We start from the raw sequence: 21026 nt of genomic DNA, 5'->3' as shown, positions 1-21026 counted from the left end.
AGCACTGATTCAAGTATTTTGTGCTGAGATTCAAGTGCCGTACTATAGAAACAAGCTTCTCTGTGATAAAAATGTAGGGTCAGCTTTTAAACAGGGTCAAACTGCCCTAGCCTATGTGAAAAAGTAGTCATCCATAGAATGTACTCCATAAGTACTTTTGTCCATATAGAAATTGTGATGGATGTGTCTTGCTTTGTATTTTCTTTTTTAAATTTTGTATTAAAATCAGTGCCAGACACATCTCTTTCAGTGTTAATACATTTACCTATATCCAGTGGGTAATGCTGAAATTTCCTATAGATTGTGATATTCTTGGAGGTCTTCTAGGATAATCTATATTACAGTGCATTGCTTTCTGCAGCAAAGAATCTCTGCTGTATTTTGCTAAATATTGAACTTTACATTGATCGCTGCTTGTGTACATACAGCCTGATTTCATGTTTGGAAAGCAGAAAATGTTTAGTTTCCAAAGGTATGAGCTAATGCAACCTCTCTGTTCCATTGACCTCTTTTGTCACTTGTGCTGTAGAACCAACACATTGTTGGAGAAGGTTGCTGGTGCAGTCGACCAATCAGCATTCTACAGTGCCCTTTGGGGTAGTCTTCTTACCAGTCCTGCGGTTCGGTTACCTGGAATCACATACGTCCTTTCCCATCTAAACAGGAAGCTTTCAATGGAAGATCAGCTCTATATAATTGGCAGTGACATTGAGTTAATGGTAATATGTTCATTCTTTAGTGTAAGGCTCATTTACATAACTATACAGCTTCCAGAGGTTTTCTGATGTCTTCTCAGTCTTTGAAAATAATCTTTACAGAAATAAATACACCTCTACCCTGATATAACGCCATCCAATATAACATGAATTCGGCTATAACGCGGTAAAGCAGCACTCCGGGGGGGAGGGGCTGCGCACTCTGGTGAATCAAATCAAGTTCAGTATAACGCGGTTTCACCTATAACGCAGTAAGATTTTTTTTGGCTCCCGAGGACAGCGTTATATCGAGGTAGAGGTGTATATACATTTTGTTTATTTTTAGCACCAGTTAGACTGATATAGTATAGATGAAATTTCATTAATTAGATTTTAAAAATTGCTTAGTGTTTTTAAATTGTACTGAAGATTCATTACACTTTTCAATAAAAGTAGCAACATTTCATGTTGTTTTCTGAAAAATGTGGGGTGAATTACTTTGTTGATTAAGCTATATCAAGCCATGTATATATTAAGCAAAGCTTAAATGCTTTCTGTGGTTAGTAGAAATTGTGCAAATTATATCTTTCTTTCATGTTTTCATAATTTCATTTTGTTTATGTGTCTACGTTATTTACGTTATATCTAATTTTGAACTAGGTTATTTTGATTTCTGAAATCTTCAGTATATTTAATAAGAGGACTGTAACAGATATGTGTTTTTGAGGGGTGTATGTATGTATTCTTTGAAATATAATAAATTATGCTATTTTAATTACGAGTCTGTTTTTAATGGCAATGTTATTTCAGGTGGAAGCGGTAAGCACATCAGTGCAGGATTCCAGTGTATTAGTACAAAGGAGCACATTAGACCTTATACTCTTCTGCTTTCCATTCCATATGAGTCAGGTAAAATTTTAATATTAAATAAAGAAATATATAGCCATATACTCCTTCATGTATAGATTGTTTTTCAGTCAAGTTCTGATATTAAGTCAATCTTTATTAATGATTTTCTCCAAAATCAGAATAAATAGAGTCCTCTATAAGAGAACCTCTCTCAAGTGACTTGTGTGTTGGCATACAATGATCCCTGTCTTAGGCTCATGGTGTTTAATATGTTGACATTTTACTATATACAGACTGAATATAAGAGAAAACATTGATTATTTATAGAAACTTTTTTTTGTGTTATAGATGGGATTTGCTCTTTTAGAAATTCCCCGATACAATTTCTAATTGAGTAGAAAACAAGTTATGTACTCATTTGTGAGTTTTCAGGTCCTCAGTATTGGAGAACTAAAAATGAATAGTTAGACATCCTTCTCATTACCAATTCCTTAGGAACTTTTTACCTTCTAGATCACTTGGACAACTGTGGCCCAGTTCGGTAGTGACTGAAATTTAATGCTTGCTGGCAGTTAGCCACTGTCTGTTGTAAAATGATTTTGTGGCCCAATCTCTTTCCTAAAGGACAGTTGCTTTGTTTTGTTTTTAAATAAAAATACCTTCCTGTTGGCTCCTGATGACCTCTTTAAGGGAAATAAGTGATTGATTGAGCATGCCTGAAGATAGAACTACTCCCTCACTCCTCTTGGTGGTCCTTCCACTTAAGGGTTTAGATGGTACTGCAGCTGAGTAAAAGTTTTTAGATTAATATATTTGTTTTTAGAAATATGCATTTTTTTCATGCTCTAAAACTATTTACAAACTTGGGTCTAAATTTGGAAAAAATAGAAAAATTTGAGAACTATTTGTTTTGACTTTTCATTTGAAAATGGTGTTTCAAATTGTAATGTGGCCAATTTTTAAGATAAAATATCCCCAAAAAGGGTAAAAAAATCTCCACTTGAAAACAGCCAAATCAAAATGAAAAAAATAATAAAAAAATTAATTTTGAATTGACCGAAACAATTTGATCAACTTGAAACAAATTGAAAAAGCAAAACACTTGATTTTGAATTGACCTGAAACATTTTGGTTGATTGGAACCCAAATTTTATTTGTCAGAGCTATCCATGTAGTACCTTTCTTGAGCACTAAAATTCACATAAACTAGAGCTTTTTAAATACTAATCATTGAGGAGAAAATTATTTAAGAGTGTATCCACTGGGGATTTTTTATTGCATTTTAATCAGTTTGCTTCTGTGACTTCCATTTGATAAGCAAAGTGAAATACATTGTAGTACAGTGATGGACTGTTAATAGAGGCAGCAATTTTCTACTATGGTTGCAGTGTCATGCAGCATTTTAATAGGTGGCAGTTCCAAATAGTAATCTTACTTTTTGATTTCCTGAGACTCAGAACTTTGTGGTACTTCACTGCTATGAATTCAGAGGTCTCAGGAAATTAAATAATTTTTATCCAGTGAATACTTATCCATTAGCCAGCTACAGATGTCACTTTCTGTGGTTAAACTACAATAATATACCTAATTTCTTCAGGCAACACGCCCAGACATGATCAGAATTTTGTCAGCAGCCCTTCATGTAGTACTGCGCAGAGATATGTCTCTCAACCGAAGGCTTTATGCATGGCTTCTAGGTAAGTTTGTACTGCATTTGATAATTAACTATTTAATGGTAGAGAAAGGAATGTACTTGGTAAAAATAATACCAGGTACTGGTAATGGTGAAATATTATGTATATGACTTGATAAATAAAAATCAGTGTTGATTATGTTTATGCTATATTTGAGTTTAACACAGTTGCCACCAATGTATTAGACTATGCAAAGAAAGACCCCTGAAAAAGTTGTGCGTAGCAGATTTTGATTTTATCAAAAGTGACATAAGAAAACGATTACCTTTTTGTCAGCACAGCCATGTGAAAAAGTCCATGATAACAATATTCCTTGCTAGATATAAATTATTTATATATTTTCTTATAGTGTAGGACCCATAGGCTCTAATCAGGAATGGGACTCATTGTGCTGGGAGCTGTACATGTTAAAAGACAGTCCCTGCCCCAGAGATCTAATAGTCTAAATTAAGACAAGACATAAGTCAGTGTACCTTACATCTGAAGCAGGAAGGAGTAAGGAGAATAAAGGGAACAATGATACGTTGAAATATATTTAAAAGTAAAATTTTATATTAACTCCTTGATTCCACAAACACTGATATATGTGCTTAACTTTAGGTATGTAAATGTATACAGTATTTGTGGTCTAAATTAGCATTTCTTAGCCTATTTTGGGCAGCTGCCATGTAGCTAAAAATGTCTCCATTGGTGAAAATAGTGGTACATTATGGATGCTTAGCGTCACATTGTATAACAGTTTTCATCTTGATATAATGCCAGTTGGTCAGAAAAAGGAATAATGAAGAGCTATGGAAAATATCAGTTCTAATCAGTTTAAAAAAATCTTTGAATATCAAACCAATATTTACTCATGATAGAAATTGGTTTATCTTCTGACTGTTTTTTAAAATACTGCTGATTAAACTCATGTCATGTTCTGCCAGATGGGTTCATTCAGCAGGAGGATCAAAAATTCCAACTTCAATTAAACACTTTATTTTCATATCTATTTCACAGTTCAAAGCCTCTTTTATGAGCTACTTCTTGTCTTTTTAAGGAAGACAGGGAGACACATTTATATATGTAGATCATTTCTCTAATTTTTCCAAATAAAAGGAAAATGCATTTAATAAATTTAAAAAAACAAACCAATTAAGGTTAAATCTAAGTAACTATCCTTTTTTCTGTAAAACAGAACTTGAAACTTCTACAGAGAATGTTGAGAACAACATTTGATGCATCTTTGGGTATGTCTACACTACAAAATTAGGTTGATTTTATAGAAGTCGATTTTTAGAAATCGATTTTATACAGTCAATTGCCTATGTCCACACTAAATGCATTAAGTCGGCGGAGTGTGTCCTCAACACCATAGCTAGCATCGACTTATGGAGTGGTGCACTGTGGGTAGCTATCCCACAGTTCCCGCAGTCTCCGTCACCCATTGGAATTCTGGGTTAAGCTCCCAGTGTCTGATGGGGCAAAAATATTGTCACAGGTGGTTTTGGGTACATGTCGTCAATCGCCCCTCCCTCCATGAAAGCAACGGCAGACAATCATTTCACGCCTTTTTTCCTGGCTTACCCGTGCAGACGCCATACCACGGCAAGCATGGAGCCTGCTCAGCTCACAGTCACTGCTGCTGTTGTGAGCAAGTCTACTGTGGGGGCTGTTGTGATCCAAGTAGCCAGTGCAATCATTGGCATTCTGTTATTAAGGGTAGTGACTCTGGGAAATGTGAGGGCCTTTTTAGGTGCATCATATTCCTGTCCTTTGTCGCTGGTGAAGAAGTCTTGCAGGTGTACATTCCAGTCCAGTTGGGGCTGTAACACCCCATATCACTTCTGGACCTGCTACATGTGTCAATCACAGGACTCTTGCTCTTTTGCCTTCGCCGAGGTACCTTTCCCTACCTGGACCTCCAAGCATTCGAAACAGAAGCACCTGCAGCAGCTGGCATTGCTACACTGCAGCAGCTCCTTGCCTTCGCAGCAGATGGTGCAGTAGGACCGCTAACCGTCATCATCTACTGCTTCCTCTGCAACTCTGTTCTCCTGCTCCCCAGCGACGAGCTCGGGGATTCATACTGGTCCTCCTGGGTGCTGCTGGCAGCAGATGGTGCAGTAGGACTGGTAACCGTCCTCGTTGGACCTGTAGCTTGGCCGGGGATTCTGGGAACGTCTTCCCTGCCCAGCTCCTAGCAACCTCCATCATTGTATGGCTCAATCACTTCCCCTGCAACTCTGCTCTCCTGCTCCCCAGCGACGACCTCGGGGGATCCGTTCATGAAGCCTGGACAGTAGTAAGGAGCAGTTCAACTATAGGCTGAGCAAGTACAGAGTGGTGGTAGAATGTGCCTTCGGACGTTTAAAAGCTCGCTGGTGCTGTTGGTCAGACCTCAGCGCAAACAACATTCCCATTGTTATTGCTGCTTGCTGTGTGTTCCATAATATCTGTGAGAGTAAGGGGGAGACATTTATGGCAGGGTGAGAGGTTGAGGCAAATCGCCTGGCATCTGATTTTGAGCAGCCAGACACCAGGGCGATTAGAAGAGCACAGCAAGGCACGCTGCGCATCAGAGAGGCTTTGAAAACCAGTTTCATGACTGCCCAGGCTTCGGTGTGACAGTTGGGTGTCTTTCTCCTTGATGCAAACCCGCCCCCCTTTGTTGATTTTAATTCCCTGTAAGCCAACCACTCTCCCCCCTTCAAAATAAAGTAACTATTATTTTGAAACCACACATTCTTTCTATATTAATTAAAAAAAAAAAGAGAACGGACCAGGTAGCCTGGGTGGGGTGGAGGAGGAGAGAAGGACAAGGCCTCATTGCTTATTGTAGTCACACTAAAAATCAAACTGTTTGAATGACAGCCTTCTGTTGCTTGGGCCATCCTCTGGAGTGGAGTGGCTCGGTGCTCGGAGCCTCCCCTCCCCGCTGCATTCTTGGGCGTCTGGGTGAGGAGGCTATGGAACATGGGGAGGAAGGTAGGCGGTTATACAGTGGATGCAGCAGGGGTCTGTGCTCTTGTTGGCTTTCCTGCAGCTCCAGCAGACACTTCATCATGTCCGTTTGCTCCCCTGTTAGCCTCAGCATCGCATCCTGCCTCTGCTCTTCGCGCTCACTTAATTCTTTCCTGGCCTCTGCCACTGAATGCCTCCATGCATTAAGCTGTGCCCTATCAGTGTGGAAGGGCTGCATGAGTTCGGAAAACATGTCATCGCGAGTTTGGTTTTTTCGCCTTCTAATCTGCGATAACCTCAGGGACAGAGATGTTAAGGGGAGCGTAGAAACATTCTATGCTCTACGATACTGGGGGGACTGCATGCTACTGTGCTGTTGAGTTCGCCACGCTGATCAAACAGGAAATGAAATTCAGAAGTTCACGGGGCTTTTCCTGTGTATCTGGCTAATGCATCGGAGTTGAAAGTGCTGTCCAGAGCAGTCACAATGGAGGACTCTGGGATAGCTCCTGGAGGCCAATACTGTCGATTTGTGTCTGCACTACCCCAAATTCAACCCAGAAAAGTCTATTTTAGCGCTACTCCCCACGCTGGGGAGGAGTACAGAAGTCGATTTTAAGAGCCCTTTAGGTTGACAGAACAGGGTTGGTTGTGGGGATGCATTCATTTTTAAATCAACCTAACGCGGCTAAATTCGACCTAATCCTGTAGTGTAGAACAGGCCTTTCTCTAACTCATGGTGTGACTTCACACTATTTTCTTAAAATTATTGACGGCAGATTCCACAGCTATTCCATGGGTGCAATTTCCACCGACGTCAATGTGATTTCGGTAAATGGAGTGGCTGCATAGTTCAGCATGTACAAGTGTTGCAGAATTAGCACACAATGAGTAGGCATAGCCCAAATTCTGTACAATTATATAACCTCTGTTTTCCATTTAATTGATATGTATAGTTTTTATTAATCATTTTTTCTTTGAGTTAATTGGTGTTGTGTTGCTCTGTATTACTAATGAAGATTCTACTGTAAATATAAAAACACTCTTCTTTTAACTAAGTGGTGAGGCTCTTTTAGGCCTAAGTTTTCATAGTATAGTACTTACATGTCTGTTTTTAGCTATTCCTCATCATTCTTTTATCATAACGCACAATTTTATGAAAACTAAATAGAAACAAAAATCTTACTAAACATTTTTAAATCTGCATTAGCTCTCAACAGATGTCCTTAATACTAGTTTATTTTCAGTTGAAACTAAATGACATCCTTTCTACTTTTTCTTCTTGTAGCAGGGTGCTGGTGCAAAGGCACCTAATTAACCCCTGCTCAGCCAGCCCCAATCAGGGGAAATAGATTGGGACTGGGGAGAAGTCTGGTGCCTGGCTGTTAGAACTGGTTGCACCTGAGGGCCTGAGGGTTCAAGGGCTATAAAGGCTGGCTGGCAGCCAGAAGAAGGGGGAATGGCTAGGGGAAGGTCAATCTCCAGGCTGAGGGCAGACTCTGTGTGGAAGAAGAGACAGTAAGGCCTGCTCTGTATATAGTGTATCACTGGGGGTGGGAGAACATGTGTAAATAAAGCCACGGGTGCTGCAGAAGAAGAAGCCTCTCTGTGCTTTATTGGGGCAGCCAGTGGGCCCCAGGAAGAGGGGCGGGCAGAGGACCTATTACACTTCTGTTTTCATCATTCTTGAGCAGAAAATATGAAAACTACTTCTGAAGAAATTTTGTTGTTTTCAGCAGCTTTTTTTTTTTTTTTTAAAGCTCATCAGGAAAATGTTGAATTTCTGTAAGAAAAGATTAAATTTTCAGAGAGGAAACTAGATATTTCATTCACATAATTTTTCAGTGATCAAGTTGGTTTCCTTAGCATATGAATCTTTTTTTGTAAATGATTTACTAGTTAACTTTGATATTCCTTTTACGTGTATAAGTAATTTAGAATACAACATTAGGACAATAGCTTCATTGGCTTTGGTCTCTGCGGTCCTCTGATGTTTAAAATCTGCTATACAGCGTTCAATAGTGTTAACTACGGTTCTTTGTAATTGTTGTTTCTGCTGCTACAGTACACTGACTTTGAAGATGCATACTGTAGAACATACTGTATTTTTTGACGTCTACATTTTTCTTGTAAAAACTAATGTAACTATCTAGCAGTCAGGGCTGGCTCCAGGCACCAGCGCAGCAAGCAGGTGCTTGGGGCGGCCAATGGAAAGGGGCGGCACATCCGGCTCTTCAGCGGCAATTCAGCAGCAGGTCCCTCAGTCCTTCTCAGAGGGAAGGACCTGCTGCCAAATTGCTGCCGAAGAATGAAGCGGCGGTGGTAGAGCCGATCGCGGCTTTTTGTTTGTTTGTTTTCACCACTTGGGGCGGCAAAAACGCTGGAGCCAGCCCTGCTAGCAGTGTGTTCAATGAAAACTAAAACTCCAGAGTGTACTCGCAGAGCAGTCAGCTTAATACTTTCTTCCATTTGATTAGTTTCTTTTATTAAACTATGTAAAATGGTCTTTCTCTTGCCGACATTACTTGGACTACAAATTGGTAAGTGAACAGTGCAAGTTGATCCACTGTTTTAAAAAATTGACGAAGAAAACATAAAAAGATAAATATTAATGTGTCATGTCTCTTGTTTGCTTGAAGGTTTTGATAATAATGGTGCTATCGTAGGACCTAGAAGCACAAGACATAGCAATCCTGAGGAACATGCCACTTACTATTTCAATACCTTTTCTAAGGAAATGTTGGTCCAGGTATCAATAATATGTTGGTTTTTTTTTTTTTTTTACATTACTTATTATGAAATTATTCTTTGCATCAATATAAATCCTTATAAACAAACCTTATTATAAAAAATATTCTTTCTGTTAAGAATTGTCTTGACAAAAATTGCTGTTTCCTCATCCACTATTTGGCCATCTCAATATATTCATGTAATTTCTGTCTTTTTATGAGGAAACTTTAGAAGATTTGCCTTTTTGTAATATATCCTTGACTGTAAAAGAAATAATTATTCTAGAACTCTTAGATTTCAATGAAAAGCTTAGTGTGAAACATTGGCTAGCACTCTCTTCTTTAAATCAATAATATTATATGGAAGTATTTTAATCCCATCTCTCCTCTACTGCTTCCTCTCTGTTAGCCAGAGTAGCACTTATGGAAGGTACTTGATTGACAGCGCGGCAGACTGAAGTCTACTTATACACAGAACAAATTTGGAGAGGCCCCCTTCCCATTTGTACAGATGACAAAAATGTCCCTCCTTGTCTCAGCGGTGGGGGAGAGGGAGTTTGGTTAGACTAGCAGGGGATGACCAGTCCCCACAAGTGGAGAAGGGAGACCCCCTTCCTCTGGTCTCTGGTACATGCAGGACTATGCCAGGGACAGGGAGGCTTTTCTGCTACCTATTGGCTTGCTGACTGAAGGGTAATGGACAGTTGGCCTCAGAACCGTCCCCCCTCCATTTAAAGCCTTCCTGGGCATCTGGAGGCAGACTTGCCTCAATGAATTCCTCACCCTCTCTTCCATTAGTTAAGATATATGGAGATGTGTTTCAAGGCTGCTCTGGGTCAGACTGACCACCAGTTTTGGGGATCAGGAAGGAAAGAGTCCAGTGGAGTTTTTCCCTTCCTCACAGCATTTTGGAGGCACAGTTAGGTTAAAAGGAGTAAGAAAGAATGGGAACTCTAACATTAGGAGTTAATATAGAAAGGGTTAGGTCATCTCAGCTTGTCTTGGCTGGTGTCCATTGTGAATACGAGCTAAAAGGGCCAGCTCTCAGATGTAATGAGACTTGGGATTTGGCTGGTCTGTTTCTTGTGAAAAGGGGAGACTGTAAGTCTTCAAAGGCTGAGGTTCCCCTGGGAATCTTCTGCCCTCCTTCTGGAGGGAAGGACAAGATGATTCATAAGTGAGCTGAATCCTAGTGGGAGGCTGAAGAGAGTTGACCTTGAATTATTGGTTATATGGAGGAAGCCGTGTAGCAACGCAAGGGGCCCAGTGAAATACCTGTTTGTGAGAGCGAGTGGGTGCATTCCAGCCCTTGCCCATTATTAAGGTAATAAAGTTATGACCTGCAGATTAAATCCATTCCTGTGTCTTTCATTCACCTGGATGTCTTGACTGATGCCTTTATCCATTTAACCTTTTCTCTCTCTCAGGATGCTAGACAGGGTGCCAATATTCATACAATCCAGTTCCATTTTTTCTTAGCAGTCATGCTCAAGGTAGAGGATACCTGTTTTTCCCAATAAAGAGGAGAGCTCACCTCTATGTTCAGGTGTAGAAGATTTTTCAAGATACTGTGTGATACTCACCTCTTAGTAGATGAAAGATCAAATCTTTTTTCTGTCTTGTTCCCACTGTCTTCTCTTTTCTCTTCCTTCTTTCTCCTCTTCTCTTTTTTAGAAGCTGTAGAAGAAATGCACTAGCTCCTACTCAGATTGCTGTGCCAGCAGCAGAGAGAAACTAAATAGCTTGTGAGAGTCTAGTTAGTTTTATTCTGCCTCTGGTGCCATGGAATAAAGTACTTCAGTATAGGAGCTCATTGTTTTCCCTTCCTTGTGAAGATCTCATTGCTACTTGTTCCATACAGCTGAGCTAAAGAAAATAGTCTGACAGCCAAGGTGCATCCTGAATAGGCAGATTACTGTTTTATTCAGCCCTGTATTTAATTTTTTTTTTACCTTCTCAAGTAGCTACATTATCACTTTATACCCCTTGTTCATTACTCTTAAGAAATTTTGAGTAAGCATCTATTTATGCTACTATACTGTGTGGTTCCCCACCCTTCTACAAATATTAGAATATATTCCACTTCTGTGGAATAGAATGTGATGTTATCAACAATAAGGGGAATGCCTAGGTATGGAGACTGAGCTGCAGGGAGGTAAGAAAAAAGGGTCTCCTCCACTGTGAGTAATTCCCCTTTTTGCATGTTTTCATAATTGCCTGTTTCAGGAGGTGTTCTTTTCTTCTTGATTTTCTGATCTCTGTATGCTTTTTATAGGCAATGGTGGGAATCTTACAAGTTAATGGACATGGAGAAGAGAGCACACTGATGCAGGATCTAAAGCCTTTTCGGATTCTTATCAGTTTACTGGACAAACCTGAACTAGGTACTCTCATATATTCTAAACTTCAATACATTTTTCATTACATTTTGATAAAAATTATTAATTCTTTTGTTTGACTAGCATATAAAGCAATGGTCTGGATAACATTCTTAAGCAGAGGATATTAAAGTAGTAGGTATGCTCAAGTGTTCACTTGACAAAAAGAAATGTGCAGTAAATAGACGGTAGAGTTGGACTATATAGTGTCTTCCAATCTAATCACATACTACTTTCTCACTCCCCCTAAAAGCCTAACTGTTCTGCTCCATGCAGTAAATCTGAAGTTAAAGTAATGCTGAGAAGTAGTTTAGGCCCCAAAATTGATCTTCCCAAAGTTGTTTGAATCTTGAGGGGAATGCTGTTTAGATTTTTAATTCTCTAAGAAAAAAAAACCATAGCCACCACACTGTTACAGAGAAATGGGAAAAATATCCCAATAGCTACTGTTCATGTCATCCCAAGGCCCCTTCCTCATTATCCCAACACACGCACTTTTGAAATATTAAAAATATAATATCACATTTTTTCTAGTACATGAAGAGCTTATCAGTAAGAATGGATTGGCTTTTAAAGAATGTAGTCATTTTTAATAAACAAACAAGTAACTAAGTTTCTTAATATTTACAAACATTATCCACAGTAAGTGGAAATTAAAAGTGGGGGGATGTGGCGAGATGATACATATGTATGGAATTTTGCCAACATGATCCACATAGCTGTTCTCGCTTCACTCAATCTTAACGTATGCAGTGTCAGTAAAATTTAAAATGTCTGGCTCAGAAATCATGAATGACTGAGAAGAAGTCAAAGTCTTAACTATTTTTTTATCATATACCATAGTTTGGTTTTTCAGTCACTTGTAATTTCTGAGCCAGTCAGTTTAAATCTTACTGATACTGCACACATTAAGATTTAATGAAGTGAGCACAGCCGTGAGGATTGTGTTGGCAAATTGGTTTGGCAGATTCAACACAGACTTTGCTCCTGCAGATCAGTGGAGGTGTTCCCACAAATGGGAGCATGATGAGGCCAAGAGAAAGCACAGAAAGCTGTTCTCCTCCTCTGAAGACAGATCACTTTGTGAACTATTGCAACTCATTTCAAAGTCAGATGCTTTTCTTAAACCTCAGGCGTTTGTTGGAATCTGATGCGAGTCTGATGCAAAGATTTCTTGCACACTTGTAGCCAGAAATGGAGAAGAACCCACTTCAACTGAATCAGAGTAAAGATGCTCAAAATATTTTACTTCTAATTTTTTACCTTTCACTCTCAGGTAAATTTTTATCATGCGGTGTCAAGATTTAGCTTTATGAGATAAATTTAACACACTAGCATCCACATGGATAATTTCTTGCACATCCTATTGAATAGAATATCATTGTATAAAATATGTATAGTTTTAAATTCTACCATGCATAAGAATGCACAACGTATAAGTGGGTTTCTGTTCAGCTTTGTAAGTTATCTGAGTAAAAGTGATTTTGTGGCTGTAGTAAATGAAACTGTAGATGCCAGTGATTTGATTAGGGTTCAGATACTGATCATTGGAATGTCTTTAATTTTACAAGGTTGTCATTGCAGCTATTTCTCATGGTCATTTTAGGACCTGTAATCTTAGAAGATGTATTGATTGAAGTATTTAGAACGTTATATACACAATGCAAAGCTGAGCTGGATCTTCAAATGGAACCTTCCTTCAGCAAAGATCACACACAACTAAGCAGGTAGAGTACAGATAAAAGAATATAACATATGCTTCCTCTTTAACAGAAAATAATATACCAGTACATTTTAAATATAAACATTAAACATTATTTAAGTTCTGCTATTTATTAGTGCATGCTAAATATGCAGCAATATCTAGGAGCCTGCTCCTCTGAAAGGAATGGCAAAGCTCTCATTGATCTCAATTGAAGCTTTTCCTTGGGACATAATGGAATGGACATCTATAGATTTATTTTTTTTAATGACATTTACTGTGCTAAAAAGGTACCAATATCAGTCACTTTATTTTGCAATTGTTTACTGTAAATGTACATTTACTGGTGTGAATGCAGAACTCCATGTGAATGCTGTGTGTCATGGAGGGGCAGGAAGAGAGTTCTAAGAGCTCTCTTTTCCCCATGTTTGGCACTCATGAGAAAAGCAGTGAGAGGGTGGGAGGCTGGTGGGTGAAGTTATGTGAGGTGTCAGCAGAGAGAAGAAGATGGTATGAGTGGGGAAAGTGACCCACTCCTGCCCCCACTGCAGAATCACTTCCCAGATATGGCTGAAACTAGGGAGCAGCAGGTGGGCTCCCCTTATGTCACTTGTCTTTGGAAACATGAAGAGAAGCTGCATTGATGAAGCAACAGAAGATGGGAGGCTGCAGAGGTAGACACCTGGTTAGAGAGCCTCTGATCTGCTCTTGCACATAAAGAGAGGCAACAAAAGAGATCTAGTACAGATCTCTCTGGATTATGGGGGTGGCAGAGAAAGAGAAGCCATCAGGGAGGAGAAAAGGGGAGAGTAAAACTAGGGGAGTAGAGAGACCAGGAGAGTGGAGTCAGAGGGGGAGGCAGCTGGTGGAAAGGACAATTAAAGGGAGACAAAGAGGGAAACAGAATGTTGGAGGAGGATAGGGAAGGGGGGAGAAAAATAAAATAAAGAAAAATAAGAATGAAAATTGGAAACCAGATCCAGTAAAAATAAGTAGAAAATGGGAAAACAGATCTGAGACAAAGTGGGATGAGCAAGAAGTATGGCAACCATGCAAGGACATGATGTAAAGAGCTATAGTGCATGCCCAGCTGAAGAGCTGCCATTAAAGGAATGGGAGGGAACCAGTGTGTTAATATCAGCATTGCAATGAGTAAGCTCAGAATGATACGCCTTTGCATAACACTTAAATCACAGCATAGTAATATACATTAAATTGTACTACTACTTTTTATTTTCTTTTAGCAAACTGAGGGAAAATAAGAAAACTGCAGAGCTGATTAAAACTGCCAATCTTCTCTTTAATTCCTTTGAGCCTTATTATATGTGGGATTACATTGCTCGTTGGTTTGAAGAATGTTGTAGGTAAGTTATATTTAATTGCCGTAAATGTAAAATTGAAGTTGGTTTTACATTTTTTTGTTTGTGTATTGACAGGGAGGTGGACAAGAAGTACTAATAGTTGTACTCCCCCTGCAAAGGCTTGTCTATACTAGAAACTTGTATTGGTGTAACTATATCTGTATAGTTAAAGCAATGCAATCCCCCTAGTGTGGATGCAGTTATATCAGTATAAAGGTAGTTTGTTCTGGTATAGCTACTCTTGCATGGGGAGGGTAATAAGTATACCAGTATAAGTCACTTTATACTGATATAACTGTATCTGCACTAGGACTTTTACCGGTATAGCTATTTCAGTAATAAATAAATAAATCCCACCCTGTAACCAAAGTAGTTAAACCGGTAAAACTTTGAAGTATAGACGAGGCCTAATTTCTGAGATTCAGATGATTTTTAGTTCCCTTTCTTGATCTGGGAATAATCAAGATATTGATAACTTGATTTTAGTAAGAGAAATCTTTGCAGATCTCTCTTGTCTTCCTACCACTGCTTCATCACGGATGAGTAAATTCCTTTGGAAAAAGTGACAAGAAAAGGTTTTGGGTAGATTGGTATACACTTACTCACCATGTAATCAAGGTATCCTCCTATAAATTCATTATCTGTAGTATATGATATACTTGACAAGATTAACTAGAAGTGTGTGTGTGTTTTAGTTAGTTGGTCTCTTAGCCTGTGTCCCAAAAGGGTTTTGAAAACTTTTCACTCTGATCAACAATCAGCGTGGCTAGCAAAAGATGTGCATCGGTGCTTACAGTGCTTGGACTCTTTCCCCTTCTATTAAATACTGTACAGATCTGAGATTGAGAAACTACTGTCCTCCTACCTGGAGAGAGCGTTCCTTACAGGTGTTCCTCTTTTTAGGCATTGAGTCATGGTCTTTGTTCAATTTAAAAAACATTTAGAAAATTAGAAGGTATTTTCACTGGTCCTTCATATCCTTTCAAGGCAATGCTACCTCCACTAAGTCAGAATTATGGCAAAAGGAGCCTTGAGAGATTCTCAAGGATAAATATATGAATGTAAGTTACTATTTATAAGTGGGTATTAAATTTCATCTATATGATGATACGCTGCACAGAAAGCTATTTTTCCCACAGTGGGAATTTTAATTAGAAGAAATCTATGGATTTCAGACTAGGTCTTTGAGAGCACTATAGATAAAGTTGCCAGTCTGTGAGGCACAGAATAATAGCAACTTCCTTGAAAGTCTGAGTTTCCTGAAAACTGAGATGAAATTGGTTACTATTTGGTAATATTTAACTTTGGTGGGGAGGGGGATTTGTTCCATTTTGTTGTGTTTTAAGCAGATTCTGAATTTCTGAATGAAAGAAAACAGGCAACCACCAAGTGAGGGGAAAATATATGGATTTACCAAAACAATTTCCTGTAGCCCAGCCTTGCATATTTTATGAGATGTGATGGGTCACAGCACACAATGATGCGGCTGCCCTTCATAAAATATTGAACTTCCTTTGTATTTCAGATAGATAAGGATTGTATGGTCATCTATAAACTGATTTAACTGTTTGTTGAAGAAGGAACAACTGGGCCAAATGCTTTTTTTCTATTAGCTACCTCCACAAAAGTTTACTAGTTTGTTCTTATGCAGCATCCTTGACGAACGCACGTATGAATTAATTTGTTACTTAATCGTGTCCTATGTAAACAAAAACAACAATAACATATTTTAATTTCATAGGAGGACACTGCAGGCTAGACTTCAGACTGGGCCTGTAGGTGGTAATGAGTCATCTGAGCTGCCCCTGACCAATTTCTGCCTACTAGTGGATTTTTTGTTGGATATAGTTTCTTTGGTAAGAATTTCTTTCTTCATTGCTTGTAGGTATATGAGGACAGTACTTCTGAACTCTGATTATAAAGCACTTTTGAAAGCAAACATTGTCTACAAGTGAGTTTAGCATAAATTGGTAGATTCTTTTAGAAGAAGCGGAAAAAGGTTTTGGGTGTATTGGATGGATTTTATCACATAAACAAATCAGTCTTTATGTTCTTCTGGTGCATGAGCCTGCAAGTTCTGTTAGCTTGTTTGTCATCTAATTCTGTTTTGAATTTTATCCCATCTTTTCCTTCTCTAAAATTTACATTGTATTAGTTACAAATGTAACCTGTTGCTTTGTGGTTTTATACAATAAATAGTTAGATGATGCAATTCATTGGGTGCTAATTGTTCTGAATGTCACAGTAAGATATTTATCTTTTTTTATCTATTGACATTGGTTTATTTGATGAAGACTGCTAGAACTTTTTTTTCCTGTGTCTGTCTTCCCTCCTCAATTCTTTTGCTTTCTCATTTCAAAGCCTACTAGAAGTATGAGAGTGCTGTGTCAGGTATGGTATTCAGCCTGTTTTTCCTTTAGTTATTAATTATTTGATACTTTTCACTCTTAAATCTCTATTTTGAGAAAAATTAAATACAAAGGGAACTGGGGGTATTTTTTTAACCCTATCAATGTTATAAAATTCTTTGTAATCTCTTTGTAGTATAAATGAAGGAGATTTAAAATTCTGAAAATGCTGAGCATATTCAATGATTAAAAATATACTGAAAATCAATTCCCTTTTATCCCTCATAAAGTTAATGTATAGGATATCAGGCTTGGAGGACGTCTAGATTTTATTTGCCACTTGCATTGTTAAGAAATTTAGAATAAATGTAAATATATGTAATAGTTGTACATTAGAACCTCAGAGTTATGAACTGGTCGGTCAACTACATACCTCATTTGGAACCAGAAGTACGCAATCAGCCAGCAGCAGAGACAACAACAACAACCAAAAAAGCAAATGCAGTACAGTATTGTGTTAAATGTAAACTGCTAAAACATAAAGGGAAAGTTTAAAAAAAAATTGATAAGGTAAGGAAATTGTTTCTGTGCTTGTTTCTTTTAAAGTCAGATGGTTAAAAGCAGCATTTTTCTTCTGCGTAGTGAAGTTTCAAAGTTGTCTTACATCAATGATCAGTTTTAAACTTTTGAAAGAACAACCACAATGTTTTGTTCAGAGTTATGAACATTTCAGAGTTATGAACAACCTCTATTCCCAAGGTTTTCATAACTCTAAGGTTCTACTGTATAGATATAGTAAATACATTTTATGGGGGGTTTATAAGACACTTCCTCAATTTTATTATCTTTTTGTTAGGAGACCTACATTGAGATACAAACAGAACATCTGCCTCAGTTGTTGCTCAGAATGATTTCTGCATTGACAAGCCATCTCCACACTTTGCACTTGTCGGAACTAACTGATTCCCTCAGGCTCTGTTCAAAGATCCTTAGTAAGGTTCAACCTCCGCTGTTGTCTGCAGATACAGATGGTACTCTGCAGCTTCCAAGCGGACACAACAGCTCCATCAACGAATGGGAAGATAAAAAGGTAATATGTTAATATCCTTTGCATCCTTTTGTGTTAATTTTGTGTAAAGTGTGGGATTTTCAAAACACTCAGTGTTAGCCCAACTCTGCTAGTATTGAAGTCAGTGGGAAATTTCACTAGCGATTTCAAGTTAGGCCAATGCTGAGCACTTTCAAAAATCTGACCCACCTTCTGGTGAATTTGTTAGTATAATATTGTATGTCTCCTCAAGTTCCTCTGTTGACCTGAATTTGATGGGTTAGTTGTTATGGCTTGCCACTGATTACATCCAACCAGAAGATGTATAGGTTCTTATCCAATTAAGACTACAGGGTTCAAGAACTCAGAGAGTTCTGTATCGGGAGAGGACTCTCGGGGTGCTTGGCAAAAACACTTACACTGAGGACAATACCAAATAGATAAAAACTTTATTGAGATTAACAAAAGAATAATAAATGCTGTGAAATTTATAACTGCAAAACAGTAAAAGAATTCCAAAACTCCTGCTGGTAACATTCCTGTTATAAGTACCTTAACTTAACATACTCACACCCTTCCTTGAGGACCCAGTAATAGAAAAGAGCTAAAGACTAAAAGAGCATTTAAAAAAAGAAGAGCTAAAATGACTGCAAATTTTAATGCCTTGTCTTCGACTCTCTTTAACATTTCAGGATTTTTTTCAAATGACTTATAATTTTATCATGTTGATCCCTTCTCGCTCAATCCATATTAAAATATAAATCATTTGTTTAAAATCTTCTTAAAATGCATATATTTCTGTTGATAGACAATGATATCTCCTCTTATAGTTGACATGTCATGTAAATATACTTCTTTGGGAGTTTTAAAAACTTGATTTTGACAGGAAAATTTATGGAAGGGATCAACAGTAAAAGTATATAACACATAATTTAAAACTTTATAATAGAACAGAACTAGAGTTGCCAATCTTCCAGGATTGTCCTGGAGTCTCCAGGAATTAAAGATTAATCTTTAATTAAAGATTGTCATGTGATGAAGCCTCCAGGAATGTGTCCAACGAAAATTGGCAACCCTAAACAGAACTCAAAACTGCCATTCTTTTCAAAATAGGAAAGAAGTTAATGATCTTTTATCACTATTAGTGACATTCATTTTAACTGTTTAATCTGTAGTTATCTGTATTTTTATCTCAACTAGGTGCCATCATTTTCGCTTGAAAATCCTTATGATGTATTCGAAGATGGTGAAAATCCTCCAAGTAGTCGATCATCAGAAAGTGGATTTACTGAGTTTGTACAGTACCAGGCAGATACAGCTGATGACATTGACAGAGCATTGAGCGAAGGCCATGGAGCACCTGGTATCCCTATTATAGGTAGCACATCCTCAGAGACTGAAACAGCATCAACTGTGGGATCTGAGGAAACCATTGTACAGCCTCCTTCCATAATTACACAGGGGTCAGCAACTCAAAGTGGGAAGATGATCCAAAAGACTGCAATGCAGTGCTGCTTGGAGTATGTCCAACAGTTTTTAACTAGATTTATCAACCTGTATATAATTCAGAGTAATTCCTTGTCTCAGCCCTTGGCAACAGAGCTTCAAGTGGACCTCACTAGAGAGCAAGGACAACCTACAAAATGGGATAGAGAATCACAAGGAGATGCTAAGGGAAAAAAAGCAAATAAAACGCCAAAAGAATACCATTCTGCCTTTATTGCTGCATGTCAGCTATATCTTGAATGTTCAAGTTTTCCGGTTTACATTGCAGAGGGGAACCATACATCAGAATTACATCCTGAGAAATCTGATTTTGGTAAGTAACATTTTCTTACTTTCTCCTTTTTTTTCTAGTATATTCAGTTCTTAGTTTAAACTGTTCTTTAAAAAAATACATTGTTGCTTATTGTTCCTTGTAGAGACATAGATTTTTTTTTCTTTTATGACTTGGATTACGTTTTAGAAACTAAAATATTTTTAATACAGTTATAAGAAAATTGATGTTTTCATGTGATTTTTTTTTAATACATCTCTATTTTTAGTAATGAATATGTATTACATGGAAAAACCTTAGGGTGTAACCCAGTTTCTAGATTCTGCTGTGCAAGTGTGAAATACATAATACATGGATCCATCAGGGTTCTTTGTTACTAGTGCTTTTCTTGTGCCTTGGAATGTATTTGCACATTGAATAGATTTGTGGAATAGTGACAAGATTACATCAAACATGCCTTTAACTCTTTTTTAATAGTTATCCATATTTATGCCCTTGTGAAACACATGTATAACTGTAAGATATAAATTTCAGTTCAGTAAAATTTACACTACCCAAGAGTTTATTTCTAAATTTATTTTGCTGTTGTAATGTTGTGTTTAACATTAAGGTTGTAAGTGGCAGCTGACAACATTCACAAAATTCACAGGTAGAGTTACTGAACTGGAAAATTAGGCGTAAATTTACATTATAGTTAAAGTGATGCCTTCTCTCTGACATCTGGGATTTTGTTTATTCGTCTTTGACACTTAAGATTGTTTAAATATAGCTTTTTGTTTTTGACTTGTGATAGAGAGCATTGTTAAGTGAGAGGGCATTTTATGGGAAAGAAACTGTGTCCTGTAATTAGATATTCGGAAAAACTTTCTAAGGGTAGTTAAGCCCTGGAACAGGCTTCTAATGGAGGTTGTAGAATCCCCATCTGTCAAGGCTGAATCCACACTCTGTCACTCTGACTGCAGAAAGTGGGGGGCCCGCAAGGATTCTAAAAATTAATACTTGCTACTCCAGGCTTGTATTAAACTCCCAAGGTTACAGCTTTTCTCTGACCTTGGCTTAGTAAATGCTGTCACCACCCAAATGCAAAAAAAACCCGTGGACCCAGGAAGGAGGACTTGGGATTAACTCCCTGTGGGGTTTCCTCAAGCCCTTTCACTCCCCCCCCCGCTTCCCCCCCCCCCCGCCACCGGGAAAAGCTGAGAAAGAAAACAAAGGAAATGAGCTGTTGCCCCCAGCTAATCAAACAGCATATGCACAAACCTCTTAGGACACCAAAAATCCAAGCCTGTTCTTAAAAAAGGTAAATTTTATTAAAAACAAAAAGAAAGAAAATACATTTGGAACTTTAGGCTTTTGCTAGATTTTAAAAGAGCAATTCTAAAAAGTAAGCACCCAAAATAGCTTTCTTGTGGGTTCTGTTTAAAGGTTACAAACAAACAAAAGCATCTGTGGTTAGCACAGAGGAGATCCACAAGCCAAAATAAAAAAATAACCTGATCGTG

The 21026-nt window shown here is 38.0% G+C and overlaps 1 protein-coding gene across 11 annotated transcripts in view; it reads left to right on the top strand.

The window, feature by feature from the left end:
- Positions 1-21026, top strand: part of DOP1A (DOP1 leucine zipper like protein A) — a 95593-nt gene that overhangs the window by 27617 nt on the left and 46950 nt on the right. For 8 of the 11 annotated variants that reach the window (XR_005596086.1, XM_039529879.1, XM_039529876.1 and 5 more), the window contains 10 exons: positions 530-719; positions 1506-1604; positions 3142-3241; positions 8821-8930; positions 11186-11294; positions 12895-13015; positions 14235-14354; positions 16093-16207; positions 17556-17789; positions 18948-19566. Coding sequence is in view for 10 of the 11 variants with exons in the window: in XM_039529879.1 (XP_039385813.1) it covers positions 530-719; positions 1506-1604; positions 3142-3241; positions 8821-8930; positions 11186-11294; positions 12895-13015; positions 14235-14354; positions 16093-16207; positions 17556-17789; positions 18948-19566 (1817 nt within the window). In the remaining variant the exon portion in view is untranslated. Of the gene's footprint in view, positions 1-529; positions 720-1505; positions 1605-3141; positions 3242-7669; positions 7700-8820; positions 8931-11185; positions 11295-12416; positions 12565-12859; positions 13016-14234; positions 14355-16092; positions 16208-17555; positions 17790-18947; positions 19567-21026 lie in introns of those variants that run through there. The other 3 variants (XM_039529882.1, XM_039529884.1, XM_039529883.1) reach the window with 3 other exon arrangements.

This window comes from Mauremys reevesii, linkage group 3 (genome assembly GCF_016161935.1).
Source record: "Mauremys reevesii isolate NIE-2019 linkage group 3, ASM1616193v1, whole genome shotgun sequence".
In the NCBI taxonomy this organism is placed as follows: Eukaryota; Metazoa; Chordata; order Testudines; family Geoemydidae; genus Mauremys; species Mauremys reevesii.
The sequence above is the reverse complement of the archived record's forward strand: the minus strand, read 5'-3'. Positions and strand labels throughout refer to the sequence as shown.